The following is a 21,413-nucleotide window of genomic DNA, read 5'->3' as shown; positions in this document are numbered from 1 at the left end:
CTCATCAGAGGAGGAGGACGTGAGTGAGAGAAGGAGGAGGAAGGAGAAAGACGGCAGCGTGAGCCCGGGGGCAGCCGAGCCACCGCTGGACAGGGGCTCAGAGAGCGCGTCATCCCCCAGCCGAGGCTCCAAGCCCCTCAAAAGCAGCACAGGAGCCCGCCACCAAAGCTGCGTTAGAGCAGAGACGGCTGACGTTTAGACTCAGGCCCTCGAGAGGACGGAAAGGGCCAAGCAGCGGAGAGGGCTCGCAGAGGGGGCCGGAGCCGTCTATGCCCTGGAATCAATGGAAGGGGGGAGACCTCTTGAGTGACCTGCAGCAAGGCGGCAGCCGCCAACCCTCAGAGCGCCGGTTCTTAACCTCCCCCCCGCGTCCTCCGTCAGCAGGGGGAATCAGACGGTGACTCTTGACGAATGGACGTCGCCACCATCCAAGCCATCCAGGAAGCCAGCACACCTCTAGCATAGCCTCAGAAAACAAAGAAAAGGAAAGAAGAGAGAAGAATAATGAATAAACTAGGCGTTTAACAAACTCTCTTCATTTTTTACATTATTACAATGTTGCCTGCTGCATTCCCTAAACGTCAATGGTACTCCGCACTTGTGGCAGGGATGAACAATATCATTAAGTAATCCCAGCCTGCGATGTCCCTATGTCTTCAGGAGACGCAACGGATGGATCGAGGAACAGCTTAAAAGCAGAGACAAACAAAATATATCAAAGGAAAATATATATTATAATAATGGCACAATAGATCAATGTGAATAGCCACTATAAATAAATTACTAATGATTATTAGAAATTAGCAAACTAATAACTATAAAGATAATAATGGTAGAATATTAATTATAGAGACTCATGGTAAACCAATAGACCTCAGAATAATTAATATATAGCCCAAATAACTGTGGAAAGAAAAGGAAAGAAATGTTTAACAAATTAGAAGATGGATTAATAATAGAACAATTAATCATAGGGGATTTCATACTGTTTATCAAAAAATCGATATCCAGTAAATAAATAATATAAAAGATGATACGAAGTAAGAATCAACATTATATGATTTAATGCAAATTATAATTAGTTAGAATGTATGGAGAATACAAAATTTAAAATTAAAAGAAATTCTCCAGGTGGCAGGTGGAGTAAACAGGGCAAGCTAAAACAATCCAAAACGAACTTGAACACTATGCCTGGCTGCGGCAGATACGATTAAGCAAAGTTACAAAAAGTAATTTATATACTTTCAATCTTGGAGCGACCAACGCACTACAGTGGTGTGTCAGCTTCGGGGACAAGTGGGAGCAGAATCAGGGAGGAGGCGTCTGTTGTCTTAACTCCAGTCTCCCTAGCGAAACCCAGCATATATAAAAAAAAATTAAAAACTACTGGAAATTATGCAAGAACAGAAATGCAAATAGATAAACAATTATATAAAAAAATGGGATAATATAAAAGGAGAGAAATCAAAAGAGTAAGTATTTGAATTTTAGCAAAGAGAAGATGGAAGAAAAACAGGAAGAACAAAACAGCAGAAGAGAAACTAGGAAGAAGAACTGAATTACTAGATAATCAAAGAAGTAGAGACTGTGGGAAGTATGAATATATATAAAATTAATTAAATAATATAGAAAGAAAGAAATGCCAAAGGACCGGCAGCAATTAGATTGGCAGATTTCCAAAAATTTGCAAGAGGGGGAAAAATGCCACTGGTTTTTTGGGGCCTAGAAAAACCCAAAAGCAGAAGAACAACATAATAGAAAGACTGAAAGCGATAAAGACAAACAACAGCCATATTAAAGACAAAAATAAAAAATACTTGAAATCAAACAGAATACCTACAAAAACCTGTACAAAAAAGAAGGCAGCGATAAAAGGAAAAACTGAGGAAAAATAATTGCTTACCATTAGACAGGAGATAAAACAAGAAGCATAAAAATGTGCGTGTGATAGCAAATTAACAAAAATGAAATAGAAAATGCAATAAAAAATCTAAACAAAAAACAAAAGTCCAGAAAGTGACGGGCCTAACAGCCGACTTCTACATGGCTTTCGTGAGCAATGGCCCCCCTGTTGCTGGAACGTCTATCAAGCAATTCAGGAAACAATAAACGGACACCAGAATCACTCACAAAAGCTATCATAACGTTTAATATATAAGAACAAAAAGGATACAGGAACAACATAAGCAACTACAGACCCATAAGCCCTTTTAAACACCAGACTACAAAAATTTTTACAAAACTCTGGCAAATAGGACTAAAACAAACCTAAATCACAGTAATAAGCACAAAAATCAAGCATATAGCATCCCAAACAGAGACATATACAGGATCAAATACACACAATCAGAGACTTACAGTAAGAGGTATGAAGGCCACAGGGGGGACAGCTTGCTCACAATTAGACTTAGGAAAAGCATTTGACAGTGTGGAGCAAAAAACAATTTTTGCTTTTAAGGATGTAGGGAAAATGGGCTACCGTGGAAGGGTTTATTGAATGGGTGAAAATTTTGTATACAGATTGCACGGAGTGTAATTAAATGTAATGGTTGGTTTAAACAGATAGTTTAGGATAGAAGATCCAGTAATGCAGGCTGTCCTCTGTCAGCTCTGCTTTAACAGCATCGTGTAACAGAACCACTAGCACAAAAGGCAATAATATACAAGACAAAACCACCATTTTAGGAATAAACACACCAGCAACAGAAACCCAGTGAAAATACCCAGTATGCAGATGATATAACCATCACAGTTTAAATCAGCGGGAATTGTCATCGACAGAATATTAGACTACTTTCAAAACATACAGTGCAGCATCAGAGCCAAAATTAACATTCACAAATCAGAATTAGGAACATTAGGGACACATGTACAAATTATGCGTTAATAAATGGGGTTTTTGTGTAAACAAATGCGGTGCAGGAAGATACTGGGTGTGTACATAGCGGGGGCACGAGGGTGAGGCTTAGGGACAGAGGTGAGGGAAACTGATAAAGCGAAGAGTGCAAGCAATTTTAAATTTATGGAAGAGCGGAGAGGCCTTAAACACTGAATTGGAAAGTAAATTGTAGTTAATGCTTTTGATACTGTTCAAAAATCAATCAAAATTTACTGGGAACCAGTGACTGCCGGCATATGGGCACATAAAATCACTGACAGCCAGGCAAATCTCTCCTTCCTTTGCGAGGGGAAAGGGAAATCGATAGCACACAGAGTGTTAATTGCTAACAAAAGGGAGGCGGATTAGGAAATTAATGACATATGTGCCAAAAAAAGATGCACCTTAGGTTAAAATTATTACGGAATTTTTTGGATCCGGACCGGCAAGTACCCCTGGGAGGACTGAGCCTTGGGCCAGCTACCTGACCGAGTACGCGGGAGGAAAGACGCATACAATCTGTTGCACGCTCCGCCCCCGGAAAAGGTCTGAAATCGCCCTACCAGGCTTCTACCAGGAGCGTCACTTTGAGGCTTGGGGAAAGATTCTGCCCCCACCCGCAGCCCAAGTGCAGTAATAAGAGCATGTGCTGCAATTACCTTTCGTTGAAGCAGTCCCTTCGGATGAATGAACGAAGAATGCTGATCAGCGGACCCTATGCGAGCGCTGGGTGACCAGGTGCGGTGACGCAGTGGATGGGGCGGATGTTTAATGTAATGTAATGTGTGAGGAAATTAAAGCACAAGAATGTTAATTATAGAAAAGAAAATGTAAGAAATCTAAAAGGAAAATTTTGAACAAGCTCTAGGACCTACAGGGCAGGGCTTGTTAAAGCAGAAAGAGAAGGGAAAGGGTTTGCCGTCCCTCCCCAGTTCCCAGCTCCCCAAAATTAAAGGAACAAGATAAATGGACTTAAAGGAAATAACCAAACAACAGACCTGTACCCCGGTTGCCTCATTCAAAGTATTCAAAACGGCCCCCCACAGCAGAAAAACATTGGAAAAAATCCATACCCCCGGACCATTGGGACATCTCCTCTACAATATGCGGACCATATTTGGACAACACCATAGATGCGACAGCCAAGACAATAAGCACTTGGAACTACAAACATAAGGCCACAGAAGATATACACCGGCCCCCATAATTACTACACCAGATCAACCAAGGATAAGTATTCACGGGATATGTGCAGTTTTGTAATCTTGAACCGCGAAGATTGATCATTTACTTTTTCATGTGTTTACACACCCTTCCTTTACAAAATTTAGTCAAAAAACATACTTGGAAAACATACTGGAATTATACACCACCACAGTCATTATAGACCTGGACAACTGGAACCTGGACTATTGGACTCACAAAAAAACATCCCGCGTGAAACAAAAAAACAGGAAAAAACATAACACTCAAATATACAATAACCAATCCTTCACAAATATGCCAGGAACCAGCAATAATGAGCACACGAGAGGAACAGCACTTTACGAAGACTTACAGAAAACCCTCAATGGTCCCAGACCTTCCACACAACTCTTTTCTCACAATAACACAGTTGTCTAAACGAGCATTACTCTAATAACTATAAAGCATGTACAGACGAAAACACTAAAACCACACTTGGCACTGATCCACACATAATGTTCTCCAGATTAAGCATAAATAATCCGAGACATGATCGCTCGTTGGTTAGCGATAAATTACGAGTGTCCAAACGTTTGTCCACAGTACAATTATAAACGCGCGTGTGGTTGTTAATCTACAACACGTGATGTGTGCTATGCTTGATTATTCCAGCCATTGTTCAAAAGTTGTAGTTTTGTTTTTTTAAAGCCAAACCTTTCTCCCCAGGCGTTATGCATGGCTCTGCCCGTGACTGTCTTTACTTGCGATTGTATCTGTCTCTTACTATCTCTGCTAACAATGAAGCGCGCGGGGCGTGCGTGCAGGGCGAGAAGCGCGAGGTGCGAGCGAGACAGAAGACCACACCAAGAAATAGATTTGTGTTAGAGCAGACACAGCCTGCCTGCGCTTTTATCATGTTTGTCCTTTTCCTTGTATCCCAAGGAGGAACCATAGGCTTCCCGCTGTTGTTTTTTGTGTTGTTTAACCTCTATTCAATATCCCAAACCCACTAAGCTGTGCGCTACAGTGAATGTTGTTGATTTATTCTTTGTTTATATTAGCGACTAGCCATAGAGCATCTGCGCCAGCCCAAGTTGTGTTTATGGGTGGCGTTGTTTATTTGGTTATATCAGGCGAGAGACCGAGAAGCCCGTCTCGCTGTGTCCCTTTCTCTTCCTATGATTTGAATAGCAATCTAAGTGAGTTGTACATATGTACCTATTAGCGAGAACTTCTTCGTCCCGAAGCGCAACTTGGAGTGGTCTTTCCATCCTCTTGGCGCAAATTGAAAGAACTTGTAACTCAAAGACCCCTGTGAAGAACAGGTTCTATGTGCGGATTTCATGACCTTTCCTGTTTCTTGAGTAAATATGGTTAGAACACTTATCACATAGTTCTTTTTTGGTGCTACTGATGGGTGGACATGAGTGTAATTAGCGGAACGTCTCGATCAAATCTTTTAGTCTAAAAAAGTATAACTTTCCATCTGCCTCATAATACCAGCGTGATGTTATGCCGTGGGTCTCTGTGTATTTCTTCCCGTATATCGAGAATCACTTCTGCCGTGTGGGTTTTATTGGAAAATGTATTTGTATTATTATTATTTTATCTTTATTTCATTTTATTTTGAGTCTGTGTGTATTGTGATTTTAATTATCTACTACTTTCCCGTATTGTGATTTTAAATTAACCTAATTGAATTTTGGATATAGTACGATACACGCTGTTTTCGACGCGAGAGTCAATTTGTAACCCTTGTGGCAAGAGGTGGTGTCGTGTTGATTGTTTGATAGTGGGACGGAACCATATTATGTCGTCTTTTCTGAATAATTACATGCTAGGGGACCAGGTACAGCTAATTCTTCGAATCTTCTCAGAATCAAACGTAGCCAATACAATGCGGTATATATGCATAGTTAATATGATCAACTGCCGTGAGTACATATGATATTGCTCTGTATCCTCTCAGCTCCCCTCCAAGGAAATATAGAGTTACAGCATATAATCTTGTGGTGGCGTTTACCTAAAGTTCCAGAAATGAATACCAATAGATAAAAAAAAAAAAAGCAATAGAAGGGCACGCGGCCGGATTCTTGTGTTGTCCTCCTACTCTCGAGGAGCGGAATGAGCGCCCAATAGCGAAGGAGTCCATAGTGTTTGTACCGTGCTCTAGTGACATGGAGATACGGAGCTCAGTATCCTCCCCAACTTACGGGGCTCAAATCCCCCTACCCTCTAACCCTGCCCTGCCTGCCTAGATTATCCAAGTGTGCTCGTGTATAGACTTTCAACAGCAAGTCTACGGTGGACGAGGATCAAAGCGGAGAGGAGGGACGCTAGCAATGCCCCTAGCCGTCACAAGTAATCTACACTAAATACTAGTCTAGCTGCCTGCACCTACAATCAAAACAACATGTGCCTAGGAAGCGACAGTCGACATGATCACCTAATGTAATGTCAACACAGCTTTTGTAATGGAGAAGCCAGAAGTTAAAAAGTTGTTATCAACCGATTCGATCTATGCTATTGATGAGCAAGCCATTAAAAAATCAACCCCAGAGGCAAACAGTGAAAAGGGAAAAGCTCTGACTTCTAATGCCTCACCCCTAGTCTAAGCAAAAACGCCAAAATCAAATTAAATATGAGAACACAAGTCCTTGCCATTCTCGTCGCATCTGAAGACATGGAGCATCATGTTCTAAATGAAGGTGTAGTTTTGTCATCGTTCACGTCGCTGAGCGAGAGGCCAGCCAAACAATATCGCACACATCTGAGGACAAAAAAATCCTGACTCCCACACTGGCCTCCTTTTGAAAAAATCGGAAGCAACCTAAGCGGATCTCCTCTCACCCGCCCCCTGTGCAACAAGCCCTGTCAGCGTCCTATGGGAATGAACCTACTTGGACCCCGTGCACAGACCGCCTGGAAATTACCAAGGTGCGTAAGCTTTTTCACATCTCGGTTGCAAATCAGCCAAAGGACGCTGCTGCTCCCTGCTTCAATAACTCGTTACGCTGCCACCTCTCTGCAACTTTTGACAGCACAGATCACAAGTAAGCACACTTTCTGTATTAAAAGGTTAACAAAGTTGACATGTGAGAAGCCCCAAAACAAACAAGCAAGACAGTGAAAAGGAAAGCTCCTGCCCGCTAGGATAAACACATTAGCGTTCATGCCATGAAAGGAACATGATATCATGTTTAAAGCAGGGAATTGTCACGCTTCACTGTCGCTACAAGCCATACCACTCTGAGCACGCCCGATCTCGTCCGATCTCGGAACCAAAGCAGGGTAGGGTGAGGGTTAGTACCTTGGACGAGCAAGACCGCTTGGAATACCAGGTGCTGTAAGCTTTTCACACTCTTTGCAATCAGCAGAGGACGCTGCTGCCTCGCTGCGCAATACCTGTTACTCTGCACCTCTCTGCACTTTGCGGGACAGCACAGATCACAATGTAAGCACACTTTGCTAGGTTAAAATGTTACAAAGTTGACATGTTGAGGCCAAACAAACCAAGCAAAAACAGTCGAAAAGAGAAGGCTTCCTGCGCCTCTAGGCAACTCCCCAGATGCTGAATAGACTTTCAAAGATGCGTATTGGGATGGCGAGGACGATTCTTCAGAATCCCCTGATAAATCATGAGCGAGCGCTTTAAATAGAGGGGAAGGCACCCCTCTGTGGTTCACACGATACAACAATCAGACACACCGCTTACTACGCTTAAGCGCCTAATTATTATCTTTAGAAATAGCTAACGCCCTGTTAAATCTCGTTCTGACTATGGTGATCTCGTGAGACAGCACAAAAGGGTCGAAAATCCCTATCTGGTCATGGTCCCTGAGAGTTTTAACACGGTTACCCCAGTCTTGAACAACGAGGGTGAGATTTAATGCTTCTTCCTCCATCCCCGAGTCGTTCCCCTTAGAGATCTATGTGTACCAGAGTGTCATGTATGCCTAATAATGTCACAAAATCATTCTGTTGCCATTGGATCAATTCCCAAGCCTTAGAGTGAAGGGCATCTACGCGAAGCCCTTGCTCGTAGCGCTAAACCTACTTGCTTAATTCAATAACCTGATAGTACCCCCCCGCAACGCGTGCCCTGGCTTGCACCCATTCCCTGTGGGGAACAGCACGAATGAAATGTGAAATCACAGTATAAGCAACACTTTTGTATTAAAAGGCTTACACACCCATGTTGATACGCCATCGTAATCTGAGATGCCAGAAGACAATCGGACAAGAACAAAGCATGTTGAAAAGGAAAGGCCCTGCGTCTAGGCCAAACACATAGCTTCGTTGCCATGCAAGACATGATCATCTTGTTTAAAGAGGGTATTTGTTCACTGGTGGAATGTGTCACTGTCGGCCTTACGGCCGAGTATGACCCACTGGAAGTGACATGAAAGCAATACTCACAATGAGCGTACCAGGTTATAACAGGCGAAATCGGAGGCTCTCTTTATATCCCCTTGTATCTTGAGGAGTAGAGGAGAGTGTCCAGTTAATCCCCATTGGCCGGACCTTCTTATATCTCCTTCCCTCATTCTTTTTCCATTGTCTAGTTTGCCATGTGTTGCTTTCCTTCTGCCCTTCATTACAGTGCGTTTACTTATCACACCGTTGTCAACTTCCTATTGTTGAATTCAAAAATTGGTGTGAATTCTGGAACCGATTCCCCCGTGGCCAAGGTCTTCATCTGTTCGGGAAAGTGCGAGCTGAATTGTTTTACCCGTTGCTCCTGTCTACTCGAGGTGTTTACCCGGGAATGTAACTTGTATGGTTGACTTTGGTTTCAAATATCTAGCAAACGTTGTCGCGAAAAGTGAAGAAAAAATCTGATAGACTTGAAATATTTCTTGGTGAGTGCTGTAACGTGACAATAAAGAAAAAAAAGATCGGACGGAACGAGGATTGAGAACGTCGTAGGTGAGAGAAGGATTAAAAGTAGCACCTCTGTGGCTGATTGAGTGGGCCATATAACATAGGTTGAACCACATAGAGTAACTATGATCAGACCTCCTCTGGTCGCATACGCGATAAGCGAGCTCTTGGAAAGAAAAAAGACGCAACGCAATGATGCACATATCCTCTGCTCAAGAGGAATTTACAGGGCACACACTCAAGCTCACTTTTGTTCAGTTTCTGAAAATGATCCGGTCCGCTGTCTCGCCTCTGGCACTCCCCGCCTGAGGACATGTGTAGATGTGGACTGGAGCGCGCTAGGCAGTCGACTTGAAGCCGAGACCATGGGTGCGACGGCGCCTACTGAGAGAACCGGTGCTTCCCTTCCTCCATCCAGAAGCGAGAGCGAGAGAAGATCTCCTGAAGAAAGGAGCAGGAGGAAAAGGAGCGTGCGACGCAGGACGCGGACAAGAGGGAGGCTTGACCAGTTCTTAGGACTTTTTCAGTTGGAGCCTTTCCCGGCCGGTCCGGAGAGGAAGAGAGGCAGCGAGCGAAAGCATTCGCCGGGGGGGCACTCTAGATTGGAGAATCCGCCTACCGGTACGAGAACCGACGGAGGAAGACAGCGACATCAGCGGATGATCTAGTTGCATCCCTTCCACCTTTAATGGTGTGGCAGCTATACCACGCACCCGGATGTGACAGATTTTCTGGGAAGCTGGAGGCAGAAAACAGGGATTAAAGAAGAAGATCATCGCCAGCGGGGTATCGGTCGAGCGTTTTGGACCTTTGATCGGTCCACCTCATGTTCACCGCTCATGAGAGACCTAACTCTCTCCCGCGATGGCTCTATCTGTTTGTTTAGTTCCTGTTTTGATACTTAGTAGAGCGCCATCAGTCCCCGCACGCGGCGCGTCTTACCATAGTGTACGACTTTACCTGGTGCATGTGAAGAGGATTCCAGTTAATATCCTCCTGTGAATATCAAGCCCAAATGGCAGCTACCCGACAGATACTGCTGTGAGCTGTTGGAAACATGGAACTGATAAATGTCTCTGGGGTCAGAGTTCAAGTGCTTAAAATTGCTCTAATCAAATATTTATAGCAACAATAGTATCACATGACTGCATCAAGATAGATGACTATCTCCATCTCAGCACAGCTGTACAGAGCTTTTTAGCCTGTTTTAGCTCCTAGTTTCTCATAGAAACAGCGTAGTAACATTTAGCGGACCTATGCGTTGTTTTGGCGTTCCGGGCCTATCTAGTTTAAATACCATCCCTGTCGTATCCTAGAACTCATATAAAAATAGTTAACCATTTGTGTGAAAATGTTTGCAAGAATTTCTTGTGTGAAGTTTGCAATGTCCTATCTATTCAGTTCTATCCTTAGTCAAGGAAAACGTTTGTTGGCCCAAATATTGCACACGCGCCATTCCACTTAGACTTTAACCATTGGACCTATAGCTGCCGCACACAACAATCTAGCATTCATCCCTCTCTGCAGTCCAAGTGAATATTTATGCCAAATTTGGAAAGAAGTTCTTCTGTTAAGGTTTTTCTGAAATGATGTCATGAAAATGAGACGGTATGAATACGACGAACGAACAACCTGAAAACAATATGCCCATAGATGGGCAATTTGGGACTTGTGATGGTAGTCATCTCGATATGGAGCCTCAACAAATGATAAATGAAGTATAAACTTACATAAACGACGACGATAACAGAGAGAGAGATAAACTGTATTAAAAGGACCAAGTTGTCAAGCAATCTGTTTTGCATCTATGGCACTAGTTAGCATCCCTCCTGTTTCCTATGGCTACACTTCACCAGCTCACCTGGAACACCTACAGTGTCGGACACTTTGTTTGTACACGCATCGCTTTTTATTTAAGGCCCTGTAAACAAACAGGACACATTGTAAAGAATGAGGAAACAGAACCGCAATTTGATGGGAACATTATTACATTATTACATCATTACATCATTATTATTATTAATTACATTATTACAAAGGTGTCCGACACTGTAGGTGTTCCAGGTGAGCTGGTGAAGTGTAGCCCATAGGAAACAGGAGGGATGCTAACTAGTGCCATAGAATGCAAAACAGAATTGCTTGACAACTTGGGTCCTTTTAATACAGTTTATCTCTCTCTCTGTTATCGTCGTCGTTTATGTAAGTTTATACTTCATTTATCATTTGTTGAGGCTCCATATCGATGATCTACCATCGCGAGTTGACGTTACACAGAAATATCCAATCAGCTATTTGATTAGCTTGGTGATGAGCATATGTCAAAACTAATCACACAACACTGACTGTTGATTGGCAGACCTTTCCTGTTGCCAGCTTTTCGTACCTCTTCATTTTTTTAAATGCTCAGTTTTTTTTTTTCTTTACCTTCATTCGCTTAAATGCCTTTTTACATTCATTCAGGTTTAATGCACTTTGCAAAAACAGGCGCAGCTCTGAACCTGTCTATGGGACGGAACACTGTATTATGTAACACTAGGTGTTTTCTATTATTTTGTCCAAACCATTAATGAAAGTAGGCTAAATAACAAAAACACCTCTCTGTATAATGGAGTGCAGTTCAACAGCAGTAGAAACTATGTAGTCCATAATAATCACACAGTTGAATCAACTCCTCTTTAACACACTCTCAATAAAAACTGAACATTACAACCCTCATGAAGGAGGAATCACTGCAGGACTGTTGTATTACACTGAATTTTGTATTCACTCTGTTTCACCTTGTGTATTTCTGGAGTTTCTGCTCAGTTTCTACAGCTTACACATTGAAAATGTCCATGGCCGAGCGTACAGACTCTTTACCAGATGACAGTAGGGGTTTCACAAACCAGAACAAAACTAACGTTCATTGATTATAGCTGATTTGACCTAAAAATAAGAAGCCTGCTAAAAGCATTGATCCTGTCCTTCGCTGTATGAGGACACCTGGGTGCAGGTGACGGGCCTTTTCATGGCGATGTTGAGCTCTGGATCAAACCTTGACTATAAGATAAATAAGATGATAAACCTCTCTGCCCTAATGTAGAGTCACAGTATTCAGCCAAGGACTTTTACTGAGCAGTGAACAGCAGTCTATTCATACCCCGCTGATGCTCATACAGTGGATCAGTAACACGCGCCGACACACACACACACACACACACACACACACACACACACACACACACACACACACACACACACACACACACGCACACACACACGCTGAGGCAGGACATGATGTCAGTGTAGTGCCTGGTGCACAGTGTCCCCCAGTCTGTGCAGTGAAGTTAAAGCAGATTATCCTCAGAGAGCGACAGCAGAGCAGAGGCTCCATGAGTGAACAGCAACATAAGCTGATCAGAGGTAGGACACTTTTTACACAACTTCCTGTTTGTCTGTGTGCATGTCTGCCAGAGGACGACAGCTCTACTCAGTGTGTTATGTGTTAGTAAAGGATGCCAACACACAGAAGAAACTCATCAGGAAGGCCGAGTCTGTTGTTGGATGGAAGCTGTTTATACTGGAGGAGGTGGCTGAGGACAGAAATCAGGCAAAACTGCTGAAAATCGTGAACAATGTCACCCATCCCCTCCATAAAACTATGGTCGAACCTTAGCGTACATTCAGCAACAGACTAGGGAACGCCATAGAAAATCATTCCTGCTTACAGCAACCAGACTTTATAATGCATCTCTGTGACTCATCCAAAACCTCCTGTACTCTCACACCTGCACTTTGGTCCACATGAACATTTTTATTTTATACTTGGATCGCGTGTATATTTTGTCTATTATTTGTGTTTTATTGTATTTCATTGGGAGTTTGCATGTTCTCCCCGTGCTTGTGTGGGTTCTCTCCGGGTACTCCGGCTTCCTCCCACAGTCCAAAGACATGCAAATGGGGACTAGGCTGATTGGTTACTCCAAATTGACCATAGGTATGAATGTGAGAGTGAATGGTTGTTTGTCTCTGTGTGCCCTGCGATGGACTGGCGACCTGTCCAGGGTGTACCCCGCCTCTCGCCCGAAAGGATGCTGGGATAGGCTCCAGCCCCCCCGCGACCCTACTAGAGGATAAGTGGTAGGAAATGGATGGATGGATGGATGTATTTCATTGTTTTTAACTCAGCTGCTGTGATATTTAAATTTGCCATCTGGAATTAATAAAGTAATCATCCATCCATCTATTAAACGTCTCTGCATCAGTGTAGACTGACAGTTTGTCTTCTGTGTGTCCTCCGTCTCATCCAGGTGCCGTCTCAGTGACCGGACTCTACCTGGTGTACGGATATGGTGCCTCCCTCCTCTGCAACCTGATTGGCTTCGTCTATCCAGCTTATTATTCGTGAGTGTTTCTTATTTTGATGGTGATCTGCTGATAGTGACAGTGATGCACCAGGTAGGTGGGGTTTTATCAGGCGTCCAGTGTCCCTGCAGTAAAATCTACCTGGTGTAAGAATTATTATTTCTCATCCAAAACCTTGATGATTCAGAAAACTGTAATTTGCTTCAACTTCATGACAGGTACATGATAAGGAGCAGGAGTGATTATTATCATTACTGACGGTCTGAAATACTTCAGTCTATCTGCAGAGTCTCATTCATGTCATTATCCAGGTGATGTGTGCAGATGCAGGTCACAGGGTAATACTGGGTGTAAACAGTGTCTCTGGTTGTTTCCACGTGTTTCTGCAGAATCAAAGCCATCGAAAGTGCGAGCAAAGAAGACGACACAAAATGGCTGACGTACTGGGTGGTGTATGGCGTCTTCAGCTTGGGCGAGTTCTTCTCCGACATTTTCCTCTACTGGTTTCCATTTTACTACGCTTTTAAGGTGAGGAGACACATCACAGAACCAGTGAACAGGGACAGATTCTTGATCAAATGCTTCTTCCCCCCTGTCTAAATGTCTAAGGACAACAGGCTCTCAGTGGGTTTAAGTTCTCAGTGTCATTAGTAGTGACCCACTAAGTCCAGTAATCCTCGTCTGTCTGCCCTCTGTGGTTCCAGTGTCTCTTCCTGTTGTGGTGCATGGCCCCGATGTCGTGGAACGGCTCCCAGATCATCTACAACAAAGTGGTTCGGCCCGTCTTCCTGCGCCACGAGGCCACGGTGGACAACATGGTGAACGACCTCAGCGGGAAGGCAATGAGCGCCGCCGAAAACCTCACCAGAGAAGGTACACACACTGGTGAAGTGTAGGGACACACCAATATAACGCTGTGTTAAACATTAGATTAAATATTCCTTCTCTCCTCAGTCCTGTCTACTCTGGTGAAGAATAAATCTCTGGTGACTCCGATGCCGTCGGTCGCTCAGTCCGAACCTAAAAGTTTACCGAGTTCATCGACAGAAACATCAGCAGCTAAAATATCTCCATCACAACCGAGTGAAGAACGGCTGGTACGTATCCTCCTCGTTTCTGTTTGACTACAGATGAAACATCATCATCATGTTCATCTGTCATTACAGGTGTTGCTAGGTGTAACAGTTTACCCCTGCTTCTAGTCTTTATGCTAAGCTAGGTTAGTAAAGCCCTGACCCTGAACCTGCTGACTGTGCTCTGAGAGAGACCCATAGACATTTAGCACCTTCCAGAGAGTTAAGGTCTGTTCTAAGATCCAGTTTGTGGATGTGGTTTGGTGTTTTTGGATTTAGCCCCAGTTCTAACCGAGAGGCAGATGCTGGACATCTGTCACCATGTTTAATTGGAATGATATCATGAGAGGAGAAAACCCATCTTTATTCACATTACATCACTCAATGGAAACACAGAATATTCACTGCTGTCTTTTGTCGACTTTTCTAAAAATTAAAACAATCACTTCCTTTTTGTGCAACATCACAATGGAAATCCGACTAGTGAGCTGTCTGACATTGAAACTGGAGCTTATTCCTGCAGTTTCACCTCTGCCAGTGAATCCACCAATTACCTTGATTCCTTTGAACTGGTTTTGTTGTGGATTATTTAATGCTGGTTTTACAACCACAACACGGGTTATAAACACAAAATATCTATAAATAATGGAGGAGTTCTTTCACTGAATTACTTAAAGCTGGAATGCTAAATAATCAACAGAAAATGAATCAAATGAGGCGAAGAACAAAGGGAAAAGGCTGCGGGTGGCTCCAAATCATGAAACAAACAAAACAAAACCATGCTTCCTAGCCCAACCCATCCCCGCTGAATTACTAAAGCCCAAAACAAAGGAAAGAAAGACCTACCTGCCTGACCTGACCTGCCAAAAACAGAACACACTCTAGCAGCCACCCATAAGACCTAGTGTTAAACAAGACTGTTGAATTAGGCTATCTGTAGGTGTGGTGCCCAAATAAGATAAGTATGAAAATAACAAACAAAAGAACCTAAACCTAGTGCCCAGATCCCGACATCACTGAACTAATGCCTCAAACGAGTTAACATCAATTTACACACCAGAAAGACTGAAGTTAACTGTCGAGCTAACCATCACGCAAGTCCATGTTGCAACAGAGAGGCACAGAAGCGGACTGATCAGATTTGAGGACAGGACCGGGCAGACTTTTGATTGATGGCTGGGACCAGTGATGCAAAAGGGGAGGGACCAGCTGAAGATGGGGAACACAGAGGGGAGGTCCGGAGGCGTTGACCAGGGGGGGAATCTCTCTATTTTTCTCTCCCTCTCTAGTTAGACGATAACATGAGAAGACACTGTGAAAACTACAAGGAAATAAAAACATAAAAGTTCAGAACACACGTCTCTCTGTCGTTTTACAGTCTCTTAAGTGTGAGCCAGTGTCCATCAATAATCAGGCCCAAACACGTTAGCACAACAAAAATCCAATCAGATAAGAATATGAGAAACATATCACACTGTCCATATTAAGGCACATTAACAACATTATACACAATTATAATTCAAACACAATGACCCTGTGCAGAATAACATCATTTTGGAGCCGTATATCTTTCCTCTGTATCCATGGTGATTCTGATCCACAATGCCACGGTCATACCTCTAGCTGAACTCTAGCCTTACATGAAGGGCCTCGAATTTTCCAGCCAAACACTGGTGTATTTTAGACAAACCTTTTATCAATGTTACCCTTTTTTAACATCTTATTTATTGCATTTATAATCATGATTAACGACTGTATGAACTGGAATTCAGCTTGAAACCATATGAAACATAAAATACACATCAGAGTGAAACCTGTCTCGTAGACAGTTACACATATTGTACCTGAAACAAACTCTTCAGCCTCACAGTTAAATCTAGATTCCTGTTCATGTCCTGATGGGTCAAAATATAATATAATATGATATAATATAGTATGATATAAATTGTACATTGAGAACAGAGGTGAGGGATACTTGTGCTAACCCAGATGTCCTGTTACCTGTTCCAGCCTTTCCTGGGTTAACCAGTGTGGTAAGTCAGCTGATTTGGTGTTAATGATATATGTCATAGTAAATGTGTTGTGAGGAGAATTAGCATGAACCTCAGTGACCCTTGTTCAACATCAGCCCTGTAATGGTTTAAAGGTAAAGCAGCTTTCTTCTTTGGTGGTGGTGGGCTGCAGATTTGGCAGCAGCAGCAGATGGAGCTGGCAGGACCCTCCATCATCTGTGAAGACCTGATCAGATCTGAACAGACCTGAGCAGACCTAACACCCCCTCCTATCCTTACCTGCTGCTCTTAATAGCATCAGCACTCCCTGACTGCTCTGCTTGTTGGTTTTTAAAACATAACAAAGAACAACTGAAGAAGAAGAATTTCAGGCTCCAACACTGACAAGTTTTCTGATGTTTAACGTCTAAACTGTGTAGAAGTAGAAACTCCGTGTAGTGTAGATATATGTCTTAACGTGACGCTGGTCTTGTTTTAATTTTTGCTCGTGTGTGTGTTGTATGTCTGCGCGTCAGGATGAAGTCAGTGTAGACTGACGGTAAGTCACAGATGATCCTTTCAGGCTCAGTGTTTCTTATAACCAACCAATTCAGGGTATTGATCAGATCAATACAGGAGCTGATACAGGTCACAGGATTATATTAATGTTATGAGACTGAAGTCAGAAATCTTCTGCTGCAGAATTATTCTGAATTACCTTAAAATCTGGAATTTAAAGTCCTTATCTGGGATTGAAATATAAACCAGACTGTTGCCACGCCCACCACCAAAACTGAAAATCATAAATAATGTGTATGTTTGTTGAGGCTTTATTTGTTGATAATTTCTTTGAGAGGTTTCTGGAAATAACTGTATAATTTGGCTCTTATTATAGGTAAAATCTCCATGATTATCCAGGTTAACCAAGTAAATACACATGAGGTCTTCTTTTGCTTTATTGTAATGTTGAATAGTGTGTTTGCCTGCAGATACATTTCACATATGACCTGCTGTGCACTGACTAAAACAGTCTGATAATTAAATGGAATTAATTATTTGGAGGTATATTGCATACAAACTGTCTCTGTTTTACCCATAAATACTGTTCTTTCCATGAGAGCAAAGTTTAAGGAAATTATTTGGAAATGTCAAACCCATAAGATAATGCATCAGCCCTTGTTTCTGACTCCAGTCCTTCAGGTAGCAGCAGAGGAAGAAGAGGAGACTCAGTGAGGAATCATCACCCATCAAGAAACATACCTCCTGTCAAAGAGACTGATTTCCTTTTTATATCAGATATGTTATATTTCTATACCAGTCTATAACAGGATTCAATGTCAGATGCACGCACTGTTTCTTATGGTTGTTTTCAGTTTATTTATTTATTTGTATTTATTGATGTTTTTTTTTTTGATGAGAAGCACCTGGAACCAGCCTGTAAACTAACAGACAAACTCCCTGTTCTCCACCAAGGGGCGGTGTTTCCCCTTATTACTGCATTTGTGTGTGTGTGTGTGTGTGTGTATGTGTGTGTGTGTGTGGTCCTGGTTCTGGGTGCTTTGCATTGTTTTTCATCATATGTTGCTGTTATTTGATTTATTTATATTATTCATTTTTTTGTTTTGTTTATACACATAAATGAGATTATGACCTTGACATGAAAATTACATTATGATCAGAAATAAAAAGCACTAATCAGAATAATGTTTGACTGCTCTGTCTAACAAACACACACATTTATATATCAGTATTATACAGTATATGTGTATATATGTGTATATGAGAAAGAATACATAAATATATTATACAGATATTTTCTTTGCTATAAATATGGACATATATGTGACTTAAATGTTTTCGATAATAAAGAAAGACATCTACTAACATATATGTACAATATGTATGAGGCACATAATAGTAGCTATATGTATAGTTTAAATAGAAGAGCATGAACCAAATTTAAGTCTGGGAGTTGTCACCCTCTGTCTGCAGGAGTGTGAGTGAAGGAACTGAACTGAAAGAGCTCAGGGTGACTGAACCTCAAGTATCTGTGCATCACAAAGTAACTCTTAGAAAACTGTAAGAAAAAATAGAACTGTTAGTTTTCTTATTGTTCATGGTTTATCAAGACATTTGTAAAGATTTAGACTTTGAAAGAATAAATAGTTTAAATTTAAAATAATCAGTATACATCAAAGCAAAAATGTCAGTTGCAACACTGAATGACCTTCTAAATCAATCATTAGCTATACGGTTCCATTATAGTCCTACCTTTAACTTAGTGTGTTGAAGTTTTGGCAAATGTATATGAAATAAATACAAACCCAATACTCATACTTCAAAGGGGCCATAAGAGTAAACTAAATTACACCATGAACCAAAAACTAGCTGTGTATAAAGTCGACAACTCTCACTTCACTTTCATTTTGATATGAGACCATATGAAACAAGAAAAAACACTGTATTTCAATTTCGGAACTGTACATTGGGGTCACATTGGCTTTTATAGGGATCGTTTTTTGTCATATGGTGTTGAATTTTTTTCAACAGTTTTATTAGAGTAATTGACTGTTTTTTATTTTTTATTTTATAGTTTATTACCTTATTGTTCCTGTGTTATTTACTGTAGACCAGAATAAATTTACATTAATAAAAAAAGTCAAGCGTTTACGTTTTATGAGGGCGTGACTTCTGTGCTTGGACGTACTGACGTGGCAGGACACGTTGACGCGCCGTGCAGAACGTCACGGATCCAGCAATTGTGTGTTGCATCTGCTGACGAATCTTTTCGAGTGTTTTCAGCTGAATTTGCTGCTTTTCTGTCCGTTAGTCCGGGTTCAGTTGCAGCAGACCGGTCGAACAATAGCTCAGATCCGGCAGAAGGTTTTCAGAAAGACGATTAAACCCCGGTAAGCAGCGACAAGCTACTGTGGCTAATCCTGCTGGCGTGTTGAAACATGGTGCCGAACTCCGTTTCACAGTTTGGAAAATCAAAATCAAACTGCTTATCAGCTAATATAACTATATTTTATCTTTACCAACGAACTCTTATGAATACTAATGACTTTTTGTTAAATTCGGCCGTGAAATCTTCCACTGTGCTGCAACAAATACCCACGTCTAGACTGATGTTTTTAGCTAGTTAGCACTTTCGCCCCCAGCGCGTTGTGCTGGACGACGACAGAGAGAAACAGGCAAACCACTAAGTTAAAGATGCTTAAGTTTAGTCTTTATTCAAATACAAACTCCATAGTTGATTTTTTTTCTATGCCGAATTGAAGAGTAACTCCTTGCAATTCGAAAATGTATTGTAGTCTATATTCAGATCGCTGTATACGTTCAGACACATAATTTAATCTAATTTAACAGGTAAATTAACAGAGGTCAGGAGCCTTCTCGTGTACGGCTGTAGGCTGAGTGAATACCCCAAATAAAGATAATGAATAAGCGTATTATATTGATAATAGTTAATATCACTGTTTAACGTAAGAGTCAGACATTCATAGTCACTTAATGAATGAGTGGAAAACCTGGAGGAGCAGTTTGTTCAGTTTATTTACAATCGCTCTCTTTTCTTTTGTTTATTTTACAGTTAATTTGTTCATTAGTTGTTTCCCACACATTTAAAAATCTTAATCTTCAGATGCGGGAGAATGAATATCGGTTCTAAGAATAAGAAGCGGGTGGTGCTGCCCAGCCGTCCAGACCCCCCCACTGTGGACCAGATCCTGGAGGACATCAACAGAGCCGCTCCCAATGACCCGGTCTTCAGCATCCTGGAGCAGACTGGACAAGGTGAGTCCACACAGATCTGCAGAGTCAGAGGAGAGAGAGGGGGCCCAGAGCTGTTTTACCGCCTGTCTGCCCTGTGGTTTACTGCCTGTCTGCCCTGTGGTTTACTGCCTGTCTGCTCTGTGGTATACCGCCTGTCTGTCCTGTAGTTTACTGCCCGTCTTCCCTGTGGTTTACTGCTGTCTATCTCGTAGTTTACCGCCTGCCCCTACTGTGGTTTACCGCCTGTCTGTGCAGTGGTTTACTTCCTGTCTGTCCTGTAGTTTACCGCCTGTCTATCCAGTGGTTTACTTCCTGTCTGTCCTATAGTTTACCGCTTGTCAGTCCAGTGGTTTACTTCCTGTCTGTCCTATAGTTTACCGCTTGTCAGTCCAGTGGTTTACTTCCTGTCTGTCCTATAGTTTACCGCTTGTCAGTCCAGTGGTTTACTTCCTGTCTGTCCTATAGTTTACCGCTTGTCAGTCCAGTGGTTTACTTCCTGTCTGTCCTGTAGTTTATCACCTGTCTGTCTAGTGGTTTACTTCCTGTCTGTCTAGTGGTTTACTGTCTGTCTGTCCTGTCCCTGCTCAGACTCATCCCGGTCTTCGGACTCTGATGTGGACTTGAAGTTCCAGCAGTGCCGTCAGTACCTGGATCTGAACGAGCGGCTGCAGGAGTCTCGAAGTCGGCTGCTGCGACAGAGGGAGGAGCTGAGGGCAGCAGGGGAGCAGCTGGACAGAGATGTGGCAAAGGTCAAAGGTCAACCACTCTGACTCTACCTGCTGTCACTGACTCTTCTTGGCTGTCAAGGAGACTTTTATACTGATGGCCTCAGTGAGGGCTGGATCAGCTGGATCAGGACTAGCCAGCTGAAGTGGCCTTCAGGAGACCCAGTGCTGTCTGTCATCTGACCCCAGAACTGGTGTGTCTGTCTGTGTGTGTGTGTGTCTGTCTGTGTGTGTGTCTGTCTGTGTGTGTGTGTGTGTGTGTGTGCGTGCATGCGTGCGTGAGGTTGCTATGAAGATGTACAGGTACCAAGTAAAGCAAAGATTTCTGACCACAAAGTGCTGCCTAAACTTTGATGTTTATGTTGGGGGGGGTGATGATGTTGTTCAGAAATATTTTACAGCAACAAATCTTCATTCTTCGACAATTTACATTTGTTTCTTTTCAAAAGTGAAAGGAACACTTCTCTTTAGTTGCCATTCACACACCTCCTCCCTGCTTCATCTCTTACAGCAGCAGAAACTGTGTTAGTCTGTGCAGAGTTATATAAAAGAAATAAAT

At 42.3% G+C, this 21,413-nt stretch overlaps 2 protein-coding genes across 6 annotated transcripts in view; both read left to right on the top strand.

Annotated features, from left to right (window-relative positions):
• LOC111231827 (receptor expression-enhancing protein 6-like) overlaps positions 1-17,889 on the top strand; it is a 25,205-nt gene extending 7,316 nt beyond the window's left edge. The window contains exons 2-8 of one of the 5 annotated variants that reach the window (XM_022759072.1): positions 13,237-13,330; positions 13,681-13,819; positions 13,996-14,164; positions 14,246-14,388; positions 16,375-16,397; positions 16,892-16,914; positions 17,548-17,889. In XM_022759072.1, coding sequence (XP_022614793.1) covers positions 13,237-13,330; positions 13,681-13,819; positions 13,996-14,164; positions 14,246-14,388; positions 16,375-16,389 — 560 coding nt within the window. In that variant the 3' untranslated portion in view covers positions 16,390-16,397; positions 16,892-16,914; positions 17,548-17,889. Of the gene's footprint in view, positions 1-12,315; positions 12,350-13,236; positions 13,331-13,680; positions 13,820-13,995; positions 14,165-14,245; positions 14,389-16,374; positions 16,398-16,891; positions 16,915-17,547 lie in introns of those variants that run through there. The other 4 variants (XM_022759075.1, XM_022759071.1, XM_022759073.1 and 1 more) reach the window with 4 other exon arrangements.
• Positions 17,890-19,097: 1,208 nt separating this feature from the next.
• On the top strand, positions 19,098-21,097 carry cunh19orf25 (chromosome unknown C19orf25 homolog). The gene is made up of 3 exons (XM_022759029.1): positions 19,098-19,264; positions 19,999-20,150; positions 20,718-21,097. The coding sequence occupies exons 2-3, from the start codon at positions 20,009-20,011 to the stop codon at positions 20,897-20,899; spliced, it is 324 nt and encodes a 107-aa protein (XP_022614750.1). The 5' UTR covers positions 19,098-19,264; positions 19,999-20,008; the 3' UTR covers positions 20,900-21,097.
• The last annotated feature ends 316 nt before the right edge of the window (positions 21,098-21,413 follow it).

The sequence above is a fragment of the Seriola dumerili genome, unplaced genomic scaffold (assembly GCF_002260705.1).
Source record: "Seriola dumerili isolate Sdu_G_001 unplaced genomic scaffold, Sdu_1.0 BDQW01000319.1, whole genome shotgun sequence".
In the NCBI taxonomy this organism is placed as follows: Eukaryota; Metazoa; Chordata; class Actinopteri; order Carangiformes; family Carangidae; genus Seriola; species Seriola dumerili.
The sequence above is the reverse complement of the archived record's forward strand: the minus strand, read 5'-3'. Positions and strand labels throughout refer to the sequence as shown.

What these genes read in the sequence shown, in the direction of transcription:
- cunh19orf25 (XM_022759029.1), top strand. Translation starts at nt 20,009, where the DNA reads ATGAATATCGGTTCTAAGAATAAGAAGCGGGTGGTGCTGCCCAGCCGT. An exon ending in CCTGGAGCAGACTGGACAAG is followed by an intron (nt 20,151 to 20,717) that starts GTGAGTCCACAC and finishes GTCCCTGCTCAG; the next exon opens with ACTCATCCCGGTCTTCGGAC.